Here is a 22,460-nt window from a genome sequence, read left to right as displayed (position 1 = left end):
AATCCAGTCCCATATCAATTAATAAGTATAAACCCCTTGAGGTTTGTGTAGCCAGCCAACAATAGTATTTCAATAGACAAGACTTGATTCAAAGTAAGTTAAACTCCTGCGCACTGTCTTCTTCTGTTGGTGAAATCATTTATGACATTTTCAGTCAGATACCTTCATCAGATCAACAAGCAAACATTTGAAGTGAGACATTAAGATAACTTTCTCTTTTGATTAAGTTGTACTGCTCATCAATACACCTATAATACATTTACCTGCAGACAATTATTTTAGTTTGTAAGACAAAGCTTTCATTCTTTGAAATGTTTACCTTTCAGCCTTTTCAGGTAACTAATTTCAACTTGCAGGTTTGACAAAAAAATTTAGCTTACAGCCTTTCAGTGCGTTTGAGCTTCTTCAGGCATTTGATTTTACCTCTTCTGCATTTTCTGCAGTGTTGCAAGTTAATTTCAGCTTTCAGTATCTTAAAGAGACAGGAGCATCTACAGACAGAGGCTGAAGTGAGAGCTTGCATGAAGGTCCTGAAGGGCCATAGAAAATTATTTTTTTTAACTTTGAATCATTCCAAATTTTACACAATTTAATGTTAGCAATCCAGTTTAGCGTCAGCCTTTAACAGCGAGCATTCACACCACAATTTCTCCACAAATTGCATTTCCAGTTAGTATTTAGTCCACTGGAAACTGAAAATGACTGTTAACAAAATGCACCATAACAAAAATCCAGATCTGGCCAACATGTACAGTATATAATCTGTGTGAATCAAGGGATATGGTATCATTTATTACAAATTTACAATATATTTACTGCAAGTTTTTTCCCATCAAATAGATGGCTATTGTGGTTTATGTTACTAAAGTAGTTTGGTAATGTAGTGTAGATTAGTGTCAGGAAACTTTATTTATGTAAAGATTCATGTAAAGTCTTCTAGGAGTTTTAAGTAAAAACAAGTCTGATGGTGAAAGAACCTAGAGCAGCTTCAAGGTAATTTTACAACTTAAAAGATAAAAAAGCCAAAATACATGTTGCACTTTAAGTCAAAAGCAAACTTTATTTAGGTTTATTTGACAGTTTACATGTAGAAGGTAGTTTATTGTCACATATACACATTGCGAAATTCATTCTCTGCATTTCACCCATCCCTCAAGGGAGTAGTGGGCAGTTGCTGTGCACTGACTGAAGCACCACATGTTTTGATTGTATGCATTTAGAATCAGTGCATATTGCAGTGCGCACTCTGGTGGGCAAACTATGCAACGCTCACGACATGAGGGAAGGATCTGACTCTGTTTCTCTTTTTTAATAGTCATATTGGCTATTATAAATGCCGATCTGCAAAACAATAAATCGGTTGAGCTCTAGTTAAGAAGAAAAAAAGCATTCAAGATCATTCTTTGAAAAGCCTAAATTCAAATCCACCTACGACACCCATAAAAGCACTGAAATTGCAGCACACACATCCCAATCAACCAAAATTAAACTAATAAAATAAGAACATATAAGATAAAACATGAAAATACATTCTAGAAGATGAAAAACATATCATTAAAAACAAAAAGTCCGCGTGCTCACTTGAACTCATGAGCGAGCATAATCCAAAACACAACCGCAACACGGAAACAATGGCATGCCAGCTGTGGCTTTTTTCCAGACATGTTCAGGCTCTGTTACTTCAATGTTCCTGGCTAAGACACAGCAGCGAGCCACATATTGGCATAATACTCCCTGGGAAAAAAAGGCTGTGTAACAGCAGCTATAGACAGACAGGGAGACACCTTAACACAACGTGCTGAAAACTCCCACTGCAAAGTTACAGTAATATTTTTATATCATCTTGAGGTTGAACTGATCCATGCTCGTTATATGATGACGTTACATTTACAGCATTTAGGAGACGTGATACATTGGCTTAAGCTCACCTGCTGCAGTAACTGATATTACTATTAGGCTCAGCAATGTGAGAACAGCTAAATGTATTGGATGTTAACGAAATAAATTTATTTTATTTATTAATATGTAATATAATTGAAAAGCTAGTATGGTTAGTTTTTCAATTAAATTACTTGTCAATAAATTTTCATTGCCTTATTGTCAATGGGCTCAAAACTCACTTAGAAATGAAGCATATGCCAGTTTTCTCTGTTGTTTTCATCAGCCACTATTCTGCTATAAATGTGAGGACAGCGATCGGATTCAGCTCTGTGAGCCTCTCTCTGACTACAGCGACAACACCGTTGCTAACTACATGCAGTCCACTTACACCACAAAACACTGACTCCAACACAAACTCCATGTAAGGATAAATATAACAATAAAGGTTTATGCAATGAAGCCTGTCAGACCAAACAAGTCGGGTAAAAATAGTCACACCAGAAACCCACGGAGAGAGTCACGTTAGCTTTTCAGATTACTTCACCAGCTAACACGACCCATATTACTATCCTGTGTACCACTGGTATTATGTCAAAGTGTTGTGCAAATGTGGAGCAATTTGTTTACTAGCCTATAGTGATGCAGGGCAGAAGCAGCCTGAGTCTCTGTAACTAACATGATCCACATAATATAAAATACTCCAGCTCACTAACCGTTTCATTATCATCCAATACATTTTGCTGTGTTGACATTGCTGAACCTCCTTTGAAAGATACACAGGTAAAAAGTAAAGTTAGTTACTGAAAAGCAGCAGGCAAGCTAACGCTGATGTAGCATGTCAGCTAAATGCAGTAAATGTTATCATGTAACCAGCATGGATAAGTTTAACTTGCAGCTGATAAAACTATTACTGTAACGTTGCAGTAGGGGTTTACCTGTGTTTCCAGTCTGTTCTCCCTGTTTGTCTATAGTCACTGTCACACTGCCTTTTTTCTGGGAGTACTGTGCCATTATGCAGGAGTCTCACTGCGCCACAGCCGACATGCTGTGCCATGAGTTGAAGCGAGCACGCATACGAGCACACACCTGGTTCAAACTTAAAACCGCACTTCTAGTGGCCGCTGAAAACTACCCCTTTAAAGATCAAAAATGTTGTTCCCGCCCAAATAAAAATCTAAAATCCCTCCATATAATTCACAACAAATAATCTTAAAGTAGACATCAAAACAAAACTCAAAGAGGACAGAAATAACTTGATAAAAATGGATGAGACCAAATCCAGAGGATTGACTGTGTGACCGCAGAGAGCTTCAGTGGATAATCAGACTTCTGCTGTTTCTCCCCACTGAGCAAACCTAAAACATCCACCAGAAAAATAAACAGTGAGGTTGTGAACAGTAATGACAAACAGTAGGCTTGTCACATCATCTATCATCTGTTTGAATGTTTGGTTTGGATCATCAATTTCACTAAACGTACCTGCACGTGTCACGGTGCAGCTGCTGGACCAGGTGGATCAGCACTAGTGTAATTAAAAGCATTGTTAGCATTATCCAGAATAGCTCATAATCAGGGCTGTTTACATTTTAACAATGTTTTACCAAATTAGTGTTTCTTCATCTGTTTTCCCTGTCATTGTGGTATTTCTTCACCATTTCAAGGTCTGCTGTAACATCTAAAAACAACAAAAACATAGCATTTACATTGAGTGCACTATAAATCGACTATTGGACATTTGGTGAGTTAATAGTTTTAATAAAATATTTACAGTATTTTTAGTGATCATATTTTTATTTTGATATGTTCCCTTTACCTGGGATTGAGACAGCATCTGTCTTGAGTGACAGGTCGATTGATTCCTGAATTGTTTCCTCCAGTATCTTCAGGATTTCCTCCTAATTCAGCATTAAAATCTTTATCAATTCTCACTCCCACAGATAAACTGAATCCTACATGAATTAACTGTTTAAATGTGTGTTCAGCGGGCTGCTCAAACTGGACAAAAGGATAACAGCTATAAATGCTTTATTATGTTTCTGTCTTAGATAATTGACATATACAATCACACATCAAGATGAAGATGTGCAGTGTGACACATTTTACTATATCATCATCATCATCATCATATGTATTATGAGATGTGACAAACCTTCAAGTCTCTCAGCTGGTTCAACATAACATCTTTAGCCTGCTCAAACATGGTGTTCTTTGAATCATGAACATGTCTCTCAATAGTGTCCTTCATGTTTTGCAGCACACCCGCTCCTCGAAATGCGGCTGCTTCTACAACAAAAAAATTAATTGTTGTCAACTACAGTTTTCTAGACAATCATGATAAATGTAAATTATTATTGTGTCAGGTTGTAGATGTCTTTATCTCCTATCTTACTTGTATAGCACTTTTCCATGGTCATCTCGATTGTTGCCATCAGACTGCTGTAGACTTTTTTCTTACGCTCCCGGATGATTTTGTTGAGTTTTATCTTAATTTTTTCTTCCTTAAAGAGAGAAAATAAAGTATACATCAACATAGTTATTACAGTAAAATCAAGGTAATCCCAATTAAGCTAATCTTTCAGTTTTTCAAAACTTTTTTTCTTTGTTATTTGACCTGAAAATCAGTAAATTATTAAAACTGATTTTCGAAACACAACCTGTTTATCTGCATTGTTAACAACATTTACTATGTTGATAGCATTATTCATACACAGTGTACATGAACATGTTAATAACTCAAGTAGCTCAATAGCCACTGTATATATATTTTTTAATTGTTCAATGTTTAGTCTTCATTCCAGTCCTCAAACTCAAACTAGATGTTTGATTTAGACAAACAGCTTGATAATGGACTTGCAGATATTTTTCTCATCTTTTACCTCTGTCTTGAGAAATTTCAGTTGCAGTTCGACATCTTTGTGCTTTTGTATCAGCGTCTCTGTGTCAAGTGAAAATGTGTTGATGACCCCGTTGAATGGTTCACATTTTCTTTCATTTCTGAAACATGTTAAAAAGTTGAAATGTTTCATAAAGAAAGCAATGACAAGTGTATTTTAACAATGCAATTAGTACATATGTATCGCATTTCACAGATTTTTTCCATCCAAAGAGTTTCATGTCCTTGCTAAGTCATTTCTTACGGGAAGGCCTTCTTGAATTCCTCATCAATGCTGTTGGTCAGGTGGGAAACTAATTCTGCATTGAGGTTTATTTGTTTCCTTCCTTTTGGTTTGTGGGTGCCACCGTTCTTAACAACACACTTCAATATCTTGTGAAAAGCACCACCTTTTACCCATCTCTGAGACAACGCAGAAAAACATAGAGAAATAAGTTAGCAGTTAACATTTTCACATGCATTGCAAAATCAGTTGTTTTGATGCAATTATAATTCAAATACGTACAGGCTCTAAGACACGACTCAAGACTTTTACACATGAACTTTCTGATGTTTCAACCCCCTCACTCAGGCATTTTTCAAAAACCTTATGAGCCTCTTCCATGGGTTTTCTGACTTTGTCAAGTTCATGTCTCAGCTTTTCTTCAAGGTCTGTGTATACTTTTGTTTTTTCGTCAGCCTAAAATCAAGCACAACACATTCAGTATTTAAAGCAATGAAACTATAATGCAGCCTGATTGGGCAGTATTTATTTCTACTTTATTTGACAGCTAAAATTGACTCCAAATGGATTTAAGAATTATTTTTACTTAACTTTAACATGTTTTCACTGAATTTCAGCAAAGGTTACTTCAGTTTAATTATTTATTGTAAATATTATTTCCTGTCAATATTAATGATAATTATAACTGAAAGACAATGACAGATGTTTTATTTCTTGATCTTACAACTTCTCTAGATTTGGCCCCTTGCATCAGAGAGAGAATCCCATGAGCTCCAGACACATAGTTAAATGTCTCTGAATGATGGTCATTGAGCGTTTGCAGAAATTCCTGAAGTTTGGGTATTTCTGTAAAGAAAAAAAAGCAGTTTCCCTTACAAGCAGTTTCCCTTACATATTACAAGACATGCCTTTGGTGTGGGAGACCTGGGTTTGATTACCACTGCAACATTGACTAAGTGTCTTGCTCAGGGACTCATTAACCTCTAGTTGCTCCAGAGGCGTGTGACCTCTGACATAGTATATGGCAAATGTAAGTCGCTTTGGATAAAAGCGTCAGCTAAATTACTAATTATTATTTATTTTACAACAATAGACCAACACAGTCTGCTTAAACGAATACCACATAAACAATTACATATTATTAGGTACATCTTGCTAGTACTGGGTTGGACCCCCCTTTTGCCGCCTTAATTCTTTGTGGCATACTTTCAGCAACAATACTCAGGTAGGCTGTCGCATTTAAACACTCCTCAGCTGGTGCTAATGGGCACAAAGTGAGCTAAGAAAATATCTGCCACTTCATTACACCACCACCAGCCTGAACCACTGATACAAGGCAGGATGGATCCATGCTTTCATGTTGTTAAAACCAAATTCTGCATCTACCATCTGAATGTCACAGCTGAAAGACACTAGTCAGACCAGGCAATGTTTTTCCAATTATAGCCTCAGTTTCTTGTTCTCAGCTGACAGGAGTGGCACCCAGTGTGGCCTTCTGCTGTTGTAGCCCATCTGCTTCAAGGTTTGACATGTTGTACGTTCAGAGATGGTATTCTGCATACCTTGGTTGTAACGAGTTATTTGAGGTACTGTTGCCTTTCTGTCATCTCAAACCAGTCTGCCCATTCTCCTCTGACATGAACAAGGCATTTTCGTCCACACAACTGCCACTCACTGGATATTTTCTCTTTCTTGGAATATTCTCTGTAAACCATAGAGATGGTTGTGCCTGAAAATCCCAGTAGATCAGCAGTTTCAGAAATGCTCATACCAGTACAATGTGGAAAAGGTGTTGGAACCCCTAGGCTAATGACTTTTCCAAAAGCTAATTAGAGTTAGGTTTCAGCCAACCTGGAGTCCATTCAATGAAATGACATTGGAGGTGTTGTTTAGAGCTGCCCTGTCCTATACAAAACCTACACCAATTTTAATTTTGCTATTCTCATTAAGAATTGCCTGATGGGAGCCATGCCTTGAACAAAAGAGCTCTCAGAAGACCTAAGATTAAGAATTGTTGACTTGTATGAAGCTGGAAAGGGTTACAAAAGTATCTCTAAAACCCTTGATGTTCATCAGTGCACGGTAAGATAAATTGTCTACATATGGAGAAAGTTCAGCACTGTTGCTATTGGCCATTCTGCAAAGATGACTGCACGAGCACAGCGCAGAATACTCAATGAGCTTAAGAAGGATCCTAGAATGTCAGATGAAGACTTACAGAAATCTCTGGAATATGCTAACATCTCTGTTGACTCTACAATATGTAAAACACTAAACAAGAATGGAGTTCACCACGGAGGAAGCCAATGCTATCCAAAAAATACATTGCTGCATGTGTGAAGTTTACAAAAGAGCACCTGGATGTTCCACAGCACTACTGGCAAAATATTCTGTGGACAGATGAAATCAAAGTTCAGTACTTTGATAGGGACACACAACCCTATGTGTGAAGGAAAAAAAAGGCACAGCACACCAACATCAAGACCTCGGGGCCTTGAAGGGTTGCTATCATCAACGGAAAAATTAATTCCAAAGTTTATCAAGAAATTTGGTAGGAGAATGTAAGGCCATCTGTCTGCCAGCTGAAGCTCAGATTATGGAACTGAAGATGGTTGATACAACAGGACAACAACCTGAAGCACAGAAGTAAATCAACAACATCAACTTCAGCAGAAGAAAATACATATTCTGAATTAGCCCAGTCAGAGTCCTGACCTCAACCCAATTGAGATGCTTTGGCATGACCTCAAGAGTGATTCACACCACACATCCCAAGAATATTGCCTAACTGAAACACTTTTGTTAACGGTTCAGTGTGTAAGTTTAGTGGCATCTAGTGGTGAGAGTTGCGAATTACTGGCTGGTGAGGATCAATGCTCCTCTCACTTTGCTTAATTTATTAGATAAGCAATCTTCAAATCTTACCAAAATGTTTTTAAAAAAAATTTAAAATACAACAGAAACACAAAGTAGAGTGTAGCATGTGAAAGTACAAATTACATAATTGTGTACACAGTTGCAAAGCACTATAAAAAAATAAAAACTTGGTCACTTGATAGGCACACTCATGTTATGTGTCACTATTAGCAGTAAAATGAATACATGTTTTCCACCAGGGCAGTACTCAACAGAAGTTTAGCAGCTGATCTGAGCTCCACTTGCAAAGCCATAACAGAGCGCTGTAGAATAACTACATTAAATTACAATCCAACAAAATATTTTTTCTACCAGAGCAGTAAAGATTTAGCTGGCTGATCTGAGCTTAGATGCTGGAAGCTGCATTTTATTGCCCATTACTGATCAGCTGATTGTTTTATGAACTTAACCGACAAAGCCAAAACAGCGCTGGAGAGTGTCACTACATGAAATTAATACAATTACATATTTTACACCACAAGCCAAAGCACAGCACTGGAGAATAACTACATGAAATTAATCCAACTACATGTTTTTTTCTACCAGAGCAGTAAAAGTTTAGCTGGCTGATGCTTCCATGCTGTTTTATTGCCAATTACTGATCACTTATGTAACCAGAAAAGCCAAACCACAGCACTGGAGAACAACAAGGCTACATAAAATTAATCCAACAAGATAAGAAACTGACAGGGGAAACACACCACGGTTCTCTGTGATTATGGCCAGGTTCTAGCTAAAGCTATCAAACAACCAGTGTTGGGGGTAACGAGTTACTGTAATCAGATTACTTTTGTCTGTAACGCGTTACTGTTGATAACTTCAGTAATCACATTATGTTACTAATAACAAAATCATTGCGTTACTTGCATACTGGTTCTTGAACCATCCACATAATGGGAGAAAATAAATCAAACGTCCCTTTTCCTGTGTGTTTGTTTTTCTGACTTCACTTTTGACTTCAGCGCCAGTTCATGAGGACGCAGAAATTGCAGAGCTGCCAAAGAAGTAGTAATACGGTTTGTCTGACAAAAGATTGGAGAAACTCCTGCCCAGGGTGCGAACTACAGGGGAGCCAGGGTGAGTTTAGCACCCCTTAATAAAACATCAGCTCCCCCTAAAAGCATGATTTGTGATATTTTGAGTTGACAGCAAACTTTATTGACAATCTCTGTATTTCTCTATCATCATGGATCATGCGGAGCGTCAGACGTCATCCAGCCAGAGGGAACGATGACCGACCGTCTGCAGCGGGCCGGTCGCTCCTCGATCTCCTGTACGCTCCACCGCCCCTCTGCCTCTACCTCTCCAGTACGGTTTGTGATCGTTCCCTCTGGCTGGATGAATATTAAGCATAACAAATGCACTACTGCAGCTGGGGGGTCTCTGTAGCGCCACGCAACTTTCTAAATTCTTCTTTCTCACGGAGAAAAGAAAGGTCAGGTTGCAAACACAGCCTCAGCCTTTGTCAAGTGTAATAGTAGCAAAATGGTTAGATATGTATGTCCTCATTGTAATAAGGATTTGTGTTGATCAGAGCATATATGAGGTGTAACTATATATTGTTATTGTGCATCACAGGTGATGTTATGCAGTAATCCAATAGTATTTAGAGTCACTAGTTACTTTCAGCAGTGAGTAACTAGTAAAGTAGAGCATTACTTGAAAAACAAACAAAAAAAGCAACTAGTAGTTTGAGTAACTACCCCAACATTGCAAACAACAGCTTAAATTTGCATCGCTAAAGTCCGACTAACTCAATTACCTGTCCAGCAGAAAACAGACAACCTCAGATCCGTTTTGAAAACATCTGTCCCACATCACAGCCTTCCATCTGGGAAAATCCACGCCGATTATGTCCCTGATTTTTTGCCCTCAGCTGTTTGTATCTGTCCCAACTCCTTTGGCTTCATGGTATAAAGATCCACAGGCTGTCGAATCTCGTGCTAAATAACACGTGTTCGTTCATTTGTCCAAATGTCACTTGATGATGACGCGCTCTGTAGTGCTGTTTGTCCGTTGTCGGCTATTGTAGAAACATGACGACAAAATATGGCAATGTCCATAGAAGGGGGTGCCCTCGGTTATGTAGATAAAAATGGCTCATTCTAAGGTAATAAAAACTTAATGGTTCATTATGCAGGGTCTTTACACACCACTGAAAACATACAGGTGCTGTTCATATAATTAGAATATCATCAAAAAGTTGATTTATTTCAGTAATTCCATTCAAAAAGTGAAACTTGGATATTATATTCATTACACACAGACTGATATTTCAAATGTTTATTTCATTTAATTGTGATGATTAAAACTGACAACTAATGAAAATCCCAAATTCAGTATCTCCAAAAATTAGAATATTACTTAAGACCAATACAAAAAAAGGATTTTTAGAAATGTTGGCCAACTGAAAAGTATGAACATGAAAAGTATGAGCACTCAATATTTAGTTGGGGCTCCTTTTGCCTGAATTACTGCAGCAATGTGGCGTAGCATGGAGTCGATCAGTCTGTGGCACTGCTCAGGTGTTATGAGAGCCCAGGTTGGTCTGATAGTGGCCTTCAGCTCTTCTGCATTGTTGGGTCTGGTGTATCGCATCTTCCTCTTCACAATACCCCATAGATTTTCTATAGGGTAAAGGTCAGGCGAGTTTGCTGGCCAATTAAGAACAGGGATACCATGGTCCTTAAACCAGGTACTGGTAGCTTTGGCACTGTGTGCAGGTGCCAAGTCCTGTTGGAAAATGAAATCTGCATCTCCATAAAGTTGGTCAGCAGCAGGAAGCATGAAGTGCTCTAAAACTTCCTGGTAGACGGCTGCGTTGACCTTGGACCTCAGAAAACACAGTGGACCAACACCAGCAGATGGCATGGCACCCCAAACCATCACTGACTGTGGAAACTTTACACTGGACTTCAAGCAACGTGGATTCTGTGCCTCTCCTCTCTTCCTCCAGACTCGTTTTTTAAAAACAAATAAACATGTAATTGCTTGTGTGGTATTAGTATAAGCAGATGGTGTTTGTCTATTGTTGTGACTTCATCACATCACAATTATGGCTATTCATCGCTTGAGCACTGCCGAAGGTGGCCTTGAGCAAGCCCCTGAACCCCTAACTGCTCTAGGTGCCGCACTGAGTGGCAGCCCCCTCACTCTGACATCTCTCCATGTGTTATTGCTATGCCATGGGTCCTGTTTGTGCATGTGTGTATAATAATAACAGAGTGAAAAAACATTGAATTTCCCTTTGCAGGATTAATAAAGTATGTCTTCTTCTTCATCTTCTAAATCCAAAGGGTTCACGTATTTGTTCGTGCGACTGTAAATATAACAGACATAAGGAGACTTTACCTACCTGTTTCATCTGGGTTTAGATGTTTTTTCTTTAGAAACTCCTTGGGGCTCACAGTAAACACTTTGAAACAGTCATCACTGAAGTGTTTCTGGAAACAAAATGTTTTGAATGATTTTAAGACAGGATTGCATTTGTAGACAATCTTTGTGTCTCTTTAAACTCACCTTAACCTGGTTAAGTTTGCTGAATTCTTTTCTCACTTCGTCCTTGGTGTGCATGTTGCTTTTAAATATGAGAGCACGAATACCAGCTGCTGAACTATAAGAAAAGATTTGTAAGTGGCACCTCATCCAATTTTTGCATTTTTTCCCCTCTTATCTTATATACAACATATCTGTTTTAGAAACCTGGAAATGCTAGCTGTAGTAATCTCGCAAGAGAGATGGTTTCATCAATTTCTTTTTCACATATAGCTATTTCATTAGAGTCAGGGCATTTCTATTGTTATGTGCCAGGCAGGTCTTGCGCACTGTTTTTTTTTTTTCCTACTTCATGGAGGATAGCTGCAATGACGGTTAAGTTTACACATTCAAAGATAGATACACAGGAGACTGTGCACCCTATGGACAATATATAAGAGCCAAAAATAAGATGAAGATGTAGATGTTCCTTTCTCTTTAAGGCCCCCCTCTCAAAGCCCACTGTCTTCTGATTGGCCAAGACCTGGAGTATGTTACCAGATACAGACAGACTGAGGCTAGCTGTGCGGAGCAAATGACCATATGGAACACAGGCTCTGTGTAGCTCTGTGTGTTGTCAAACGGAGCCATAAGTAGAAAAAGCTGTTAAAAACAACAAAATCTGAGGTTTTTAAAAAAATACTTTAACCTCATTATTTGAAGCTTTGGCCATGTTTAACATGAACATCCAAAATTGTAATATTGTAGATAAGTCATAAAATACAGAAAAGCATAATAAGCCAGATTATACAGACTGACACACAATCAAATTTCATATGAAGCTGTATACAATATGGATATGCCAAAAATATATTTGGGCTGGCAATCTGTATAAGGCCAACATATGTTGAGGTGCAGTTTGAGTTTCCAATAATTACAACTCTCATTTTCTGTGATGGAATCATTGGAGCACATACTTCTTTGTCCCAAAAATCAGTAATAAGCCAAGCCACCCCCCCGGCCCTGCGGAAGGCGCGCGAGTCGGCCCAGGTGCCCCGCGGTCGTGCCACATAAGGACTCCAAGTTTGGTGTTGAGCCGCCATCCCAAACCTAGGTAAAATGTGGCATGCTTGGAAATCCTATTCATTTCAATGAGATTTTCCACGGCCTTTAAGCTTCGATTATAGCGCCACCTAGAATCCGGATTGAATAAAATTTTTCCAGGTGTGATCAGAGGCCCATGGGGAAGAACTGACCCAAATTTGGTGTGAATCGGACTTGCGGTAATGAAGATATAGTCAAGGGGATTCTTTTTCAATAGCGCCAACTAGGGGCTAACTGTACCAAATTTTGCAGAGCCCCTCAGGGGGGGCATGCTACATAAGGTCATCAAGTTTTGCGTTGAATGGCCTTTCCAAGCCAGAGATATGTTATACTTCATGTTTTCGCAAATATTTGTTAGCTTGTAATTGGGAGATTTTTTGTCGGATCAAAATTCCCTCTACAAAACTTTGTTCGGATTGGTCCAGAGATGGTCCGTGCCAAGTTTCATGTCGATCGGACTTGCGGATTCGGAGGAGTTAATTAAAATAGGTTTTTCAGTTTTTGCGATGTAGCTAAAAAAAGTTGGGGCGATGCCTTGCATTTGCGGGTTCCCAGCCCACTCGGGCTTGGACCCCTAAATATTGATTTAGTTTAATTTATTATGGGTCTTCTGAAAATGTGCTACGGGCTTAATACCAGGTTTATATTAGCTTAATAAAATCTTAATAAGGGCCTGTCTCACCTGCCTGAAGAGATATGGGCAGATGAGAGTGGTGTGTTGTGATTAGAAGATATTTTCATCGAGATCTTGAAGGACAATGAATGATAATCTTCATCCATAAAAAAATTTGGTTTAGTTCCTGAATAAACTGAAACCAGCCACCAGCTCAATGCACCGTTGGCAACTCATGGAGAAAACTGAAGCAGGCTGGCCCAACTTTACACTGAGTGAGCAACTCTGCAGAAGCACAAGTGCAGCGACAGGCTGGTCAAAACTCACCAGGATTCAGGTACGGTAGTCGACATACTTTTCACCTTTGCAAGGCGATACTGGGGGTTTGCCCAGCCAGTTTGCTTGAGTTGTGTATTTGTAATCTTCATTGAAAAAAATTTCAAGGCACAGCCGGGGGGAGGAGAGTGTCCAGTTTAGGGATTGCAGGACATCATTATCTTCAATATTGTTATGATGATGGGGGGTATTGTGGGAGATAAGTTGTCTCAGTTTTGTTTGAGGGGGGGCTACAATGTCAGACCTTGAAAACCCCGGCCCCTGAACTAAAAAAAGCCTTTTGCAGGTACTACCTGTAATTGTGTGTGTGTTTGCTGGTGTTTATTTATGTTGATATCTTGGCTGCCACATGTGTCATGTTGGATATACTCTATCTTAAATCACTTACAGATCATTTAAATCTTCAATAAGATCCGATTTGGTGCAGATAAAGTGAATCCGCTGACACTGGCCACCATTTCCCATGAAGCTACTGGCACTTTCCAGGATCTCCCAGGATTCTCTCTCTGCTGCAGCTCGATTAATTTCAGTCACAATCCACACAGTAGAACAACTCCCAACAATCTAGAGGGGCATAATCTCAAGTTAATTATGATTATGAAATAATAATCAGTGCTTTGTAATAACATAACACAATGTTACAGTTTCTAGTAATACACAATAAACAGCAGTGCGTGCAAAAAAATTACCTCTTTCCACATTTCATCTCTACTCTTGTTACGGTCCCCATTTCCAGGAAGATCCACAAGTGTGACATGCTGGAGAAGATCATTCCCAGGCACCCTGACAGTCACACACTTCACTAGTGGCCAATACCACCTCTTTACTTTATTCCCTTCTCCGTCTTTAGTGTCACTTCTTGTGTATTTGACACATTTTGCAGACAGCTCTTTAGCCTGCAATAAATAAAATTAAAACAATACAAGGGAATTTAATATTTCCATCCATTTATTATCTATAACCGCTTAAACCTTTTGCAGGGTTGCTGACATTTGGTGAGAAGCAGGATGCACCCTGGACGGCGGCAGTTCATCATAGAGAAACAACCAGTCACGCTCACACTCCAGGTAATTTAAGAGTCACCAAATAACCTGCATGTTTATGGACTGTTGGAGGAAGCTGGAGTAGAAAACTAACACAGACACGGGGAGAACAAACAAACTCCAGACAGGCATTCACGCTGCTTTAGAACAGGATAAGATAAAAAAAACGAACAATACAGAAACTATATCAGGGAAAGTAACGTCAAAGGAAAAAAAATAATCGAACTACTGTAATACATAGAAAATAGTAAACCTGAAATGGAGACCATGTTCAATTTTGGACAATAGTAAACAATTAGATTTTAAATTTGGACTTAAACTTGATCAGACTTTGACAGTGCCTTGGATTATGGCTAGTATGTGGCCAAAATGCTGCTCCTTGTGTTTTCTATGAACACCTAGACACTGTCCCAGACCCCAGTCTGTTGACCTGAGTGTTCTTGAAAGCTTATTTGGATAATGCACGGAAAAAAACATAATTAGGTCCTAGCCCTGTAAGTGAATGAAGTATTTTAAAATCAATTATACTAACTGGTAAACCAGTGAAGAGAACAGGTGTAAAGTCTTTACTTTAGTTTTTTATAAAACTCTTGTAGCTGCGATCTGAAAAGGTTTAAGTTGCTTATGTACTGTTTGGGTAGAACTGAAATACTACTTTTGCAATAGCCGAACTTGATTGAAATGCGTGAGTCATAGTATAAAATACTAGATGTGACATTACGTCTTAAATCATGGAATAACCAGCCACCCTCTTACCTGGGTATTGTTTATAATTGCAACTATGGTGGATCGGCTGTGCAGTACCTGATTACTTGGTCCAAAGAGACCAGTGAGGCTGGCATCACCTTCCACACGTTAGTATAGAGTAGATTTTTTTTTATTTTTTTTTTATTTTTTTAACAAATGGGTGGTGCTCACAACAGGATTTTCAAATCCGATTTTAAAAACATGGGAGACAATAGACATAACAGAATTATAATCTTTTTAATATTTTAATCTTAAGAATCCACATTCTTGATGATTCAGTGAAGATGCAGGACCAAACACTTGGCGTTTATACTAAACAATTTCAAAGGCAGACTGACGTCGTCACCTAGTTGTACTTGACTGTGCTATGGTTTGCTCAGAAAAATAAAAAGAGAGAATAGATGAACTGTTGAACTCATAGTGCGAGCAAATACACTACACATGGGTGACACTTCCTGGTCAGCTCGTTTGAACTGGCTGTTGCGGGATTCTGATTGAAGACACCTTAATTTTGAATCATAAATATATTTATAACCCCTTAAAGTAAAGTAATTTAGTTACTGGTAGACAATGTTCTCAGTGATCTTCCTATGAAGGGTAAATTTGATATGGGGTTGTAGTTATTGAGAACAGATCAATCAAGTCCACTCTTTGTTGAAGAAGACTGTTTTCTCTTACTCACCGATTCACATGTCAAAATCTTCCTTTCGGAACGGAGAAATTCTGAAATTTCTCTAAAATATTTATGATCCATGAGTTTTTCAGAGGATTTGTCTTTCCATTCTTCTCCATACAGCGCTGACAGCTTTTCAACTAAGTCACTATAATCATCATCATTTTTTTCCTGATCTGAATTATCCACAAGGAAATTATCCAAGGGCCACAACTCTTCTTTCCACTCCTGCAAAACAAAATAATAATTATGTCTAACTAAGTTTAATTAAATGGCATGTAATCTAACAAGCAAGTGTATTTTTGCAGCTACATCATAACTTTTTAAATAACTTCAAGTAAACATAAACGGCTCATTTTACCTCTTTTGTAATGAACTCAATTTCTGCCTCATACTTTGAGCTCTGCATGTTAGCCTCCACTTTAATCATGACTGTGGTACATGCCCTGACACTTCCAGAGGGCAAGAGATTCTTCTCTCCGATGACTGCGTTTATCAAAGTGCTCTTTCCAGCCCCAGTTTTACCAAAGACACCGACCAGCTCCCTCTGGTCCGTCTCCAAATCTTTGATTTTATCCCTGTTGTAGAAGAATTTAAAGAAGGGTTAACTGATTAATTTAGGAAATATACACTGAACACTGAAAGAATGTGTCAAAATCCATCTACGAACAAACTACCCAAGCATAATTCAAAGTAGCTATAATCAATATTTATATATCAACAATGGATGTAATGAATACTTGCATGTGAAAGGGATCAATTATAGAGATGAAACCACACAGAATCATCATCAGATGCAGTTCACTTCAGCACCACAGAGCTTCATACAGTCTTTCGCATGTTGTTTTGGTTATTCAGCCTGCTAGTTTACTTTTTTGGTTCACTCACTACCAGGGCTTGACATCAACTCTTTTGCTCACCAGCCACTGTGGCTAGTGGTTTTCCAAAGTTATTAGCCACACAGCATTTTCACTAGCCACATTTTTGTTGTTGGGAAATTATATTTTATAGGGTTATGGTTGAATATGGCATGCTAAAATTGCCTTGAACTAGATTTACAACCCTTTTAAATGTAAATGACCACTGTATACACCCAAATCAAGACTACATACAAATGTTAATTTAATGATTAATTTAAAAGATCAAGTCTAAACTGGAATAACCTAGCTTCAAAAACTGAATATTTATCAACAACAGCAGTAAATAGGCTACTGTAACACAGAGTAGAAAAAATATCTGCATTTGAAACAGAGCAAAGGCGAACAGATTATTTTTGTCTAATTAAATTAACCCCCTCATAGTAATGGCTGTTTAATTTGACATTCGCGCAACGCCTGGTTGCCTAGCAATGCCTATTCAGGCCATATCACGAGCTAGAACTATATTCGATAGGTAGATATGGTATCACGAATGGACCAATGAGCAAACACTGCAGATAGTCATCAGGGGAGTTGTAGTGTCGTAGTGTCACATTGCAATGCATTTGTTGAGAAGACTACAATTATTCAACCAAAATAGTAAATAAAAGTGGCTTGTGGGAGTGACTGTGTTACCCGCCATGGCTGAAATCCAACCACATTTGGTGGGTTGGCGGTGGTTAATGTCAAGTTATGCTCACTACTCTCTTCACACAGAAAATTGAGAAGAGTACATTTTTTGGTGTTAGTGAAATTTGAGTAAATGTATGAGTCAATTCTACTTTGATGAAGTCGAATCCATTATATTTGACTCTCCGTTGACTTGATGGTGTCAAAACAGAGTGTAAAAACAAAATGTCACTAAATCAAACCTGTAAGTGAAATTGTATAAATATTAACTCTGAACTTCTTACTCTTATCTCTGATCCTGGATTTACAATTTGAAGTGTTTATGTCACCCCGCCCCCACTATGTAGGTCTACACACACCGGTTGGCTGAAGCCAGGAGAGTCTTCATGACAGCACTCCAATGATGGGAAACTAGGGATTGTGCTTTTGACCTGCATCCAAACTTAAATAAGATAGATAAGTAAATGATGTATCTGTTAATGTTTTATTTAGGGATCCAAGCAGCAAAGCTGCTGGAGCGTGGCCTGTTACAAATGTAAATTTCCAGACTTTTAACATTCCAAACTTCCAAAACTCTAAGAAAATCACCCGTACGTCCTAGGGAGCTGAAGTTTTTTTCAGCACATCCGCTGATATCAGACAAATGTTTGCCTCAAGTCTTGAAGCTAAACCTAAATCGACAGACATTCTCTTGATGGCCGATTTCATGTGTTTCAAATGGTTTTCGGTCAAACGGTGAGTATGCAATGATATTCATTATAAAACGAGTAGCTCAAATCAAGCAATCTGATTGGTTCATAGCAGCGATATAATGAGCATATATAACGTTAATGACATCGAATTCCTTTGCACAGATCCTTATCACACCGCGACAAAGAAGGTTTGAATTATAATCTGAGCTTCGTGGAGGTCTCACGCCCCATTTACACCTGGTGTTAAAATAAGATCTGATACAGAACGCATTTTACCCGACGGAGATAGATAAATAATTAATGAGAGAGAGAAATCATTGCTTTTTACATGATTCAACATTTCCCTCTCTCTCTCACACACACACACACACTCGTCCACTACTTGCCCCAGATGTCTGCGATATTGCAAGAAAGTTTAAGTTTCAATAGCCTGTTCAAAAGACTATTGCTCAAGGAGAGACACAATTCCGCCCTTTATGATGGGTATAATTTTAAAGTGTTATTTTACGCACTGCTTGCCTCCGGCACACAAGAGCAAGCATATTATAAATTACCAAAGTCAATCTACTGACGCTGGACAGTTTTTAGTGGCTGCACAATAAACGGCAACGTGCAAAAATAAATAGTTCTAATAATTCTAGCCTTTGATGTATGTTGCTTAGCAACTGTCATAGCCCACCAGCAGCCTGGTGGAACTACTTTGTTCATAAAGAAATGTCTGTTGATGAAATAAAACAAAGTCAAATTGTAGTGCGTCTGTTAGCCTACTTTCTTTTTGCCACACTTGGGCTGTGTCCGAAATCACCCACTACTCACTATATAGTGGACTATTTAGTGAGCTCGCCATTTTGTAGTGCTGTCCGAATGTATAGTGGGAGTTATTATACCCTATATAGTCAACTCAATGTATCCCAGAATGCATTTTGAAAAGTAGTGTACAACCGAGGGTCACTAACCAAGCTATATATACCGTCATGTATTGCGCTGATAGAATAAAAATGATTGTCCGACGGCAATGACGTAATTAACGGCGATGAAATAACAATCGGAGTACTGTCCGAAAGTGTTTTAATAATGCGAGTGAGCTCACTATATAGTCCTCTACATACAACTCCCTACATAGGGGGTAGGGAGTAGTGAATGAGTGGGGATTTCGGACACAGCCTTGGTAACCGTTTTATAAAAGCAGTAGTTCACTTCAGGCCATGATATACGCTTATTATAGCACAGTTAAGGGGGTTGGCGAACAAGGCCCCTTAACTGTGCTATAATAAGCGTTATACCACGACCTGTCGTGAGCTATTGCTTAAGGATCTTGCTATAACTTGTACAGTATGCACAACATTTCCTTTTTTGCTCAGCGTTGGACCAAACACCACCAATAATTGACAACACACTTAAAACCAGCAAAATGATGTGTGTTTTGTTTTTTTTCCCCCCCAGAAGGTAGGATACAGGTAGAACAGCCTGCGTGGGGTCACTTTAATTTGATGAGACAGAAAATGCACAATAAAACACAAACATTTCCTCAAAGACCATCAGACCTACAACAAATCCAAGACAAACAAACAAATATCCATTATTCACAGATACACAGTGGATATTTTGAGCATGTGTAGTCCAATAGTAAAAATAAAGATCATTCAGAGTTCAAAGAGCAGCTTTTTGCTTCTGTGAGGCGATCTCAAAATGAGAGACTGACTGGACATGCAATAAGCGATGAACTTGTTAAAAACTACTTTTAAGTGGTTCACCTCTAATGATTGTATCTTTGTAATTACAGTGATAAGTGACAGTTCATGATTTTGGTTTGATATTGACAGCTGTTTGGGGACTTATTTTATTACTTTACTGTACTGAATGGCTTAATAGGTAATGTCTACTATATCTACTTCATCACTTATCACTGTAAAGTTTGAACAAATCAAGTGCAAAATATATGTGTATGTGTATATAGGCTACTACATGATAAAAATGTTGTATTATTTGGAAAGACATTTTGTTCCTGAAATCCACCCTGGATCCACCCTTCTGTTGGGATCAGGATAATCCTGATTTTGTGGATCAAAAGGATCCCAATCCTACTAAAAATTTTGAACACAAACTGAAGGTTTGGTCCAGATCAAAACCAGGATTGAATTAGGTGATCTGATCCGATTTCAGAATCCTTTTTTTCTTTTGAACAACCCATTTTCAGAATTTGATCCGATAGCTGAAATCTGATCAGATTACTTTTGGAGGTCTTCAGATCATAGTGAGTGCAAGTTCTCTATTTTATTTTGGATCCCATGACACTTTCTTCTTTCTACTTTTTTTCTCTGCTGAAAATCATTTGTGCAGCTTAAACTTTAAAAGTTAGAAACACAAAATGTTGCAGGTGAGTTGAACATTTCACCCAGTCAGGTACATACTGTATAATGACACTCTCTGATCTAATAGCGATGCTGTGAAAATCAAGTTTGCGTTGCCGCAATTATCTCAAAGTCCAAATTCTTCTAAATTAATCTCTTAAGTCATCTGCAACTGTTCTTCTCCTCTGAAAATAAAAAAAAAATAGGAGATGATTTGCGCAGTGCTGGCCACTGTGTTTAGCACAGAAGTCCAACCACATTAGACCAAAAAGAGTTAAATATACGACCCATAGACACTTTGAAAAGTGTTCAACTCTGACAATGTTAATTTAGGTATGCTAATTTTACTGTGCATCATTTTTGGTTGCAGCAGCAATTTAGCAAAAAGGCTCAGATCACTGCAATACCTACCCAACACAAAATGGCGGACTAAGTTAGCAACTTGCTGGTGAACACGAGGCATTTAGCAGCAAAAGAACCTGATGTTTCCTTCATGAGTTGGTTGAGACACTCAACAGATTAGTTTCTGACGTGATGACAATACACTACCACATCATATAAGCCCCGTCCCCGCAAACGTACAGCACTCTCACATCGATGTCTACGATGGTATATTTTGACACATGGGGGACTTAATCTTACTAAATTCCACAAACTCTGCATTGGTTTCCTGAATGCAGTGACTGACAGCTCTCCAGTTGGACAGTTCCTCTGTTGATATCATTACAGCTTTTCTGCCTTGTGCAGATAATCTAGCAGACGTGATAGCCACGTAGCGTCTTGTGCCAATAATTCTAACAACAACCAAAGGACCATTCAACAAAGAATATGAAAGAATTAAATATGCAAAATGCAGAACTCACCTTAGGAAGGTATTGAACTTTGTGTTGTCATGGTTAGGTATTCTATTATTGACACATCTCATGATGTCTTTCACTTCAGACAGTATGATTTTTTCTGTCAGAGTAAAAATAAAGAACTATTCAGCAGGAAGCATGAACCAGTGTATCCAGTAAACAGCAATGCACAGTGAGGCACTTCCTCTGCCAAGTCAATTTAGGATACCTCAGAGTAAGTCATCAGGCTTATACTATCACCGTTGACCACAAGATAAAAAGGATGTCTGGGTTTAAAAATCACCCAGTCGGTTAAGTTTTTGCCAGACGCTATGTATTGTTGCTCTGGATACCTACAGCTTAATATGCATTAATGGAATATGTTATATTCATGTTTTGCAGAGATTTTACCACCAGGCAACTAATGAGAAAGTATTTTTGTGGCCAAGATAAAGAAACAGACATTTGTGATACAAGGAAAACCGTCATTACATAAAGTTACAACCCTATAGTAGGTGGTAATTATTGTAATATAAATACCTGAGAATGATCCAGTGTCATCTTGTCGTTTTTTCATTGGTGATTGCCATTTGCTGGACTCGCCCTGAAGATCTAACTTTCTCTTACCTTATTGGATTTTGTTTTGAAATAAAGAGAAGCCAAAAGAAATGTTTGTCACAATATTAATTAATGTGTGGTCTCAATGTAGTTTAGTTAATATTCTTCCGAGAACACTCTCTCTTATGTAACACCTCTAACCCCTGACATGCACTTCCTGTGCTCTTCTTCTATCCCCTTACAGTTCTCTTGTATTGTTTGCACTATTTCGTTAACTCTTGCTTCTTTCTCTAGGTATTTACCCCATTTATGCCAAACATGCCATTACATTTACTCATTTGGTAGACGCTTTTATCCAAAGCGACTTACATTTGAGGAACAACATACAAGCATCAACAGAGCATCAACTACAGATCTACAACTGACAATACATTCTAGTAAGAGCTCAAAGTACATATCAAATCAATGGGGTAGATACCTAGGGAAGGAAGTAAGTGCAATCAATACAAGATCATTGTAGGGGATAGAAGAAGAAGAGCACAGGAAGTGCATGTTAGTGCATGTTAGGTTAGG

At 38.3% G+C, this 22,460-nt stretch overlaps 1 protein-coding gene across 1 annotated transcript; it reads right to left on the bottom strand.

Moving 5' to 3' along the window:
- Positions 1-2,683: 2,683 nt before the first annotated feature.
- Positions 2,684-22,087, bottom strand: LOC119889752 (nuclear GTPase SLIP-GC-like). The gene is made up of 18 exons (XM_038700567.1): positions 21,870-22,087; positions 21,357-21,450; positions 16,265-16,481; positions 15,913-16,131; positions 14,130-14,336; positions 13,829-14,004; positions 11,433-11,526; positions 11,269-11,356; positions 5,722-5,843; positions 5,280-5,453; positions 5,019-5,176; positions 4,758-4,875; positions 4,271-4,379; positions 4,031-4,164; positions 3,695-3,776; positions 3,483-3,556; positions 3,361-3,403; positions 2,684-3,236 (listed from the first exon to the last, which is right to left on the bottom strand). Exons 1-16 carry the CDS (start codon positions 21,904-21,906, stop codon positions 3,498-3,500), a joined length of 2,088 nt encoding a protein of 695 aa, XP_038556495.1. The 5' UTR covers positions 21,907-22,087; the 3' UTR covers positions 2,684-3,236; positions 3,361-3,403; positions 3,483-3,497.
- Positions 22,088-22,460: the final 373 nt, after the last annotated feature.

This window comes from Micropterus salmoides, unplaced genomic scaffold (genome assembly GCF_014851395.1).
Source record: "Micropterus salmoides isolate LMB-PRFRI ecotype aquatic unplaced genomic scaffold, ASM1485139v1 Ms_hic_scaffold_10, whole genome shotgun sequence".
NCBI lineage: Eukaryota > Metazoa > Chordata > Actinopteri > Centrarchiformes > Centrarchidae > Micropterus > Micropterus salmoides.
This window is presented reverse-complemented; position numbering and strand designations above follow the sequence as displayed.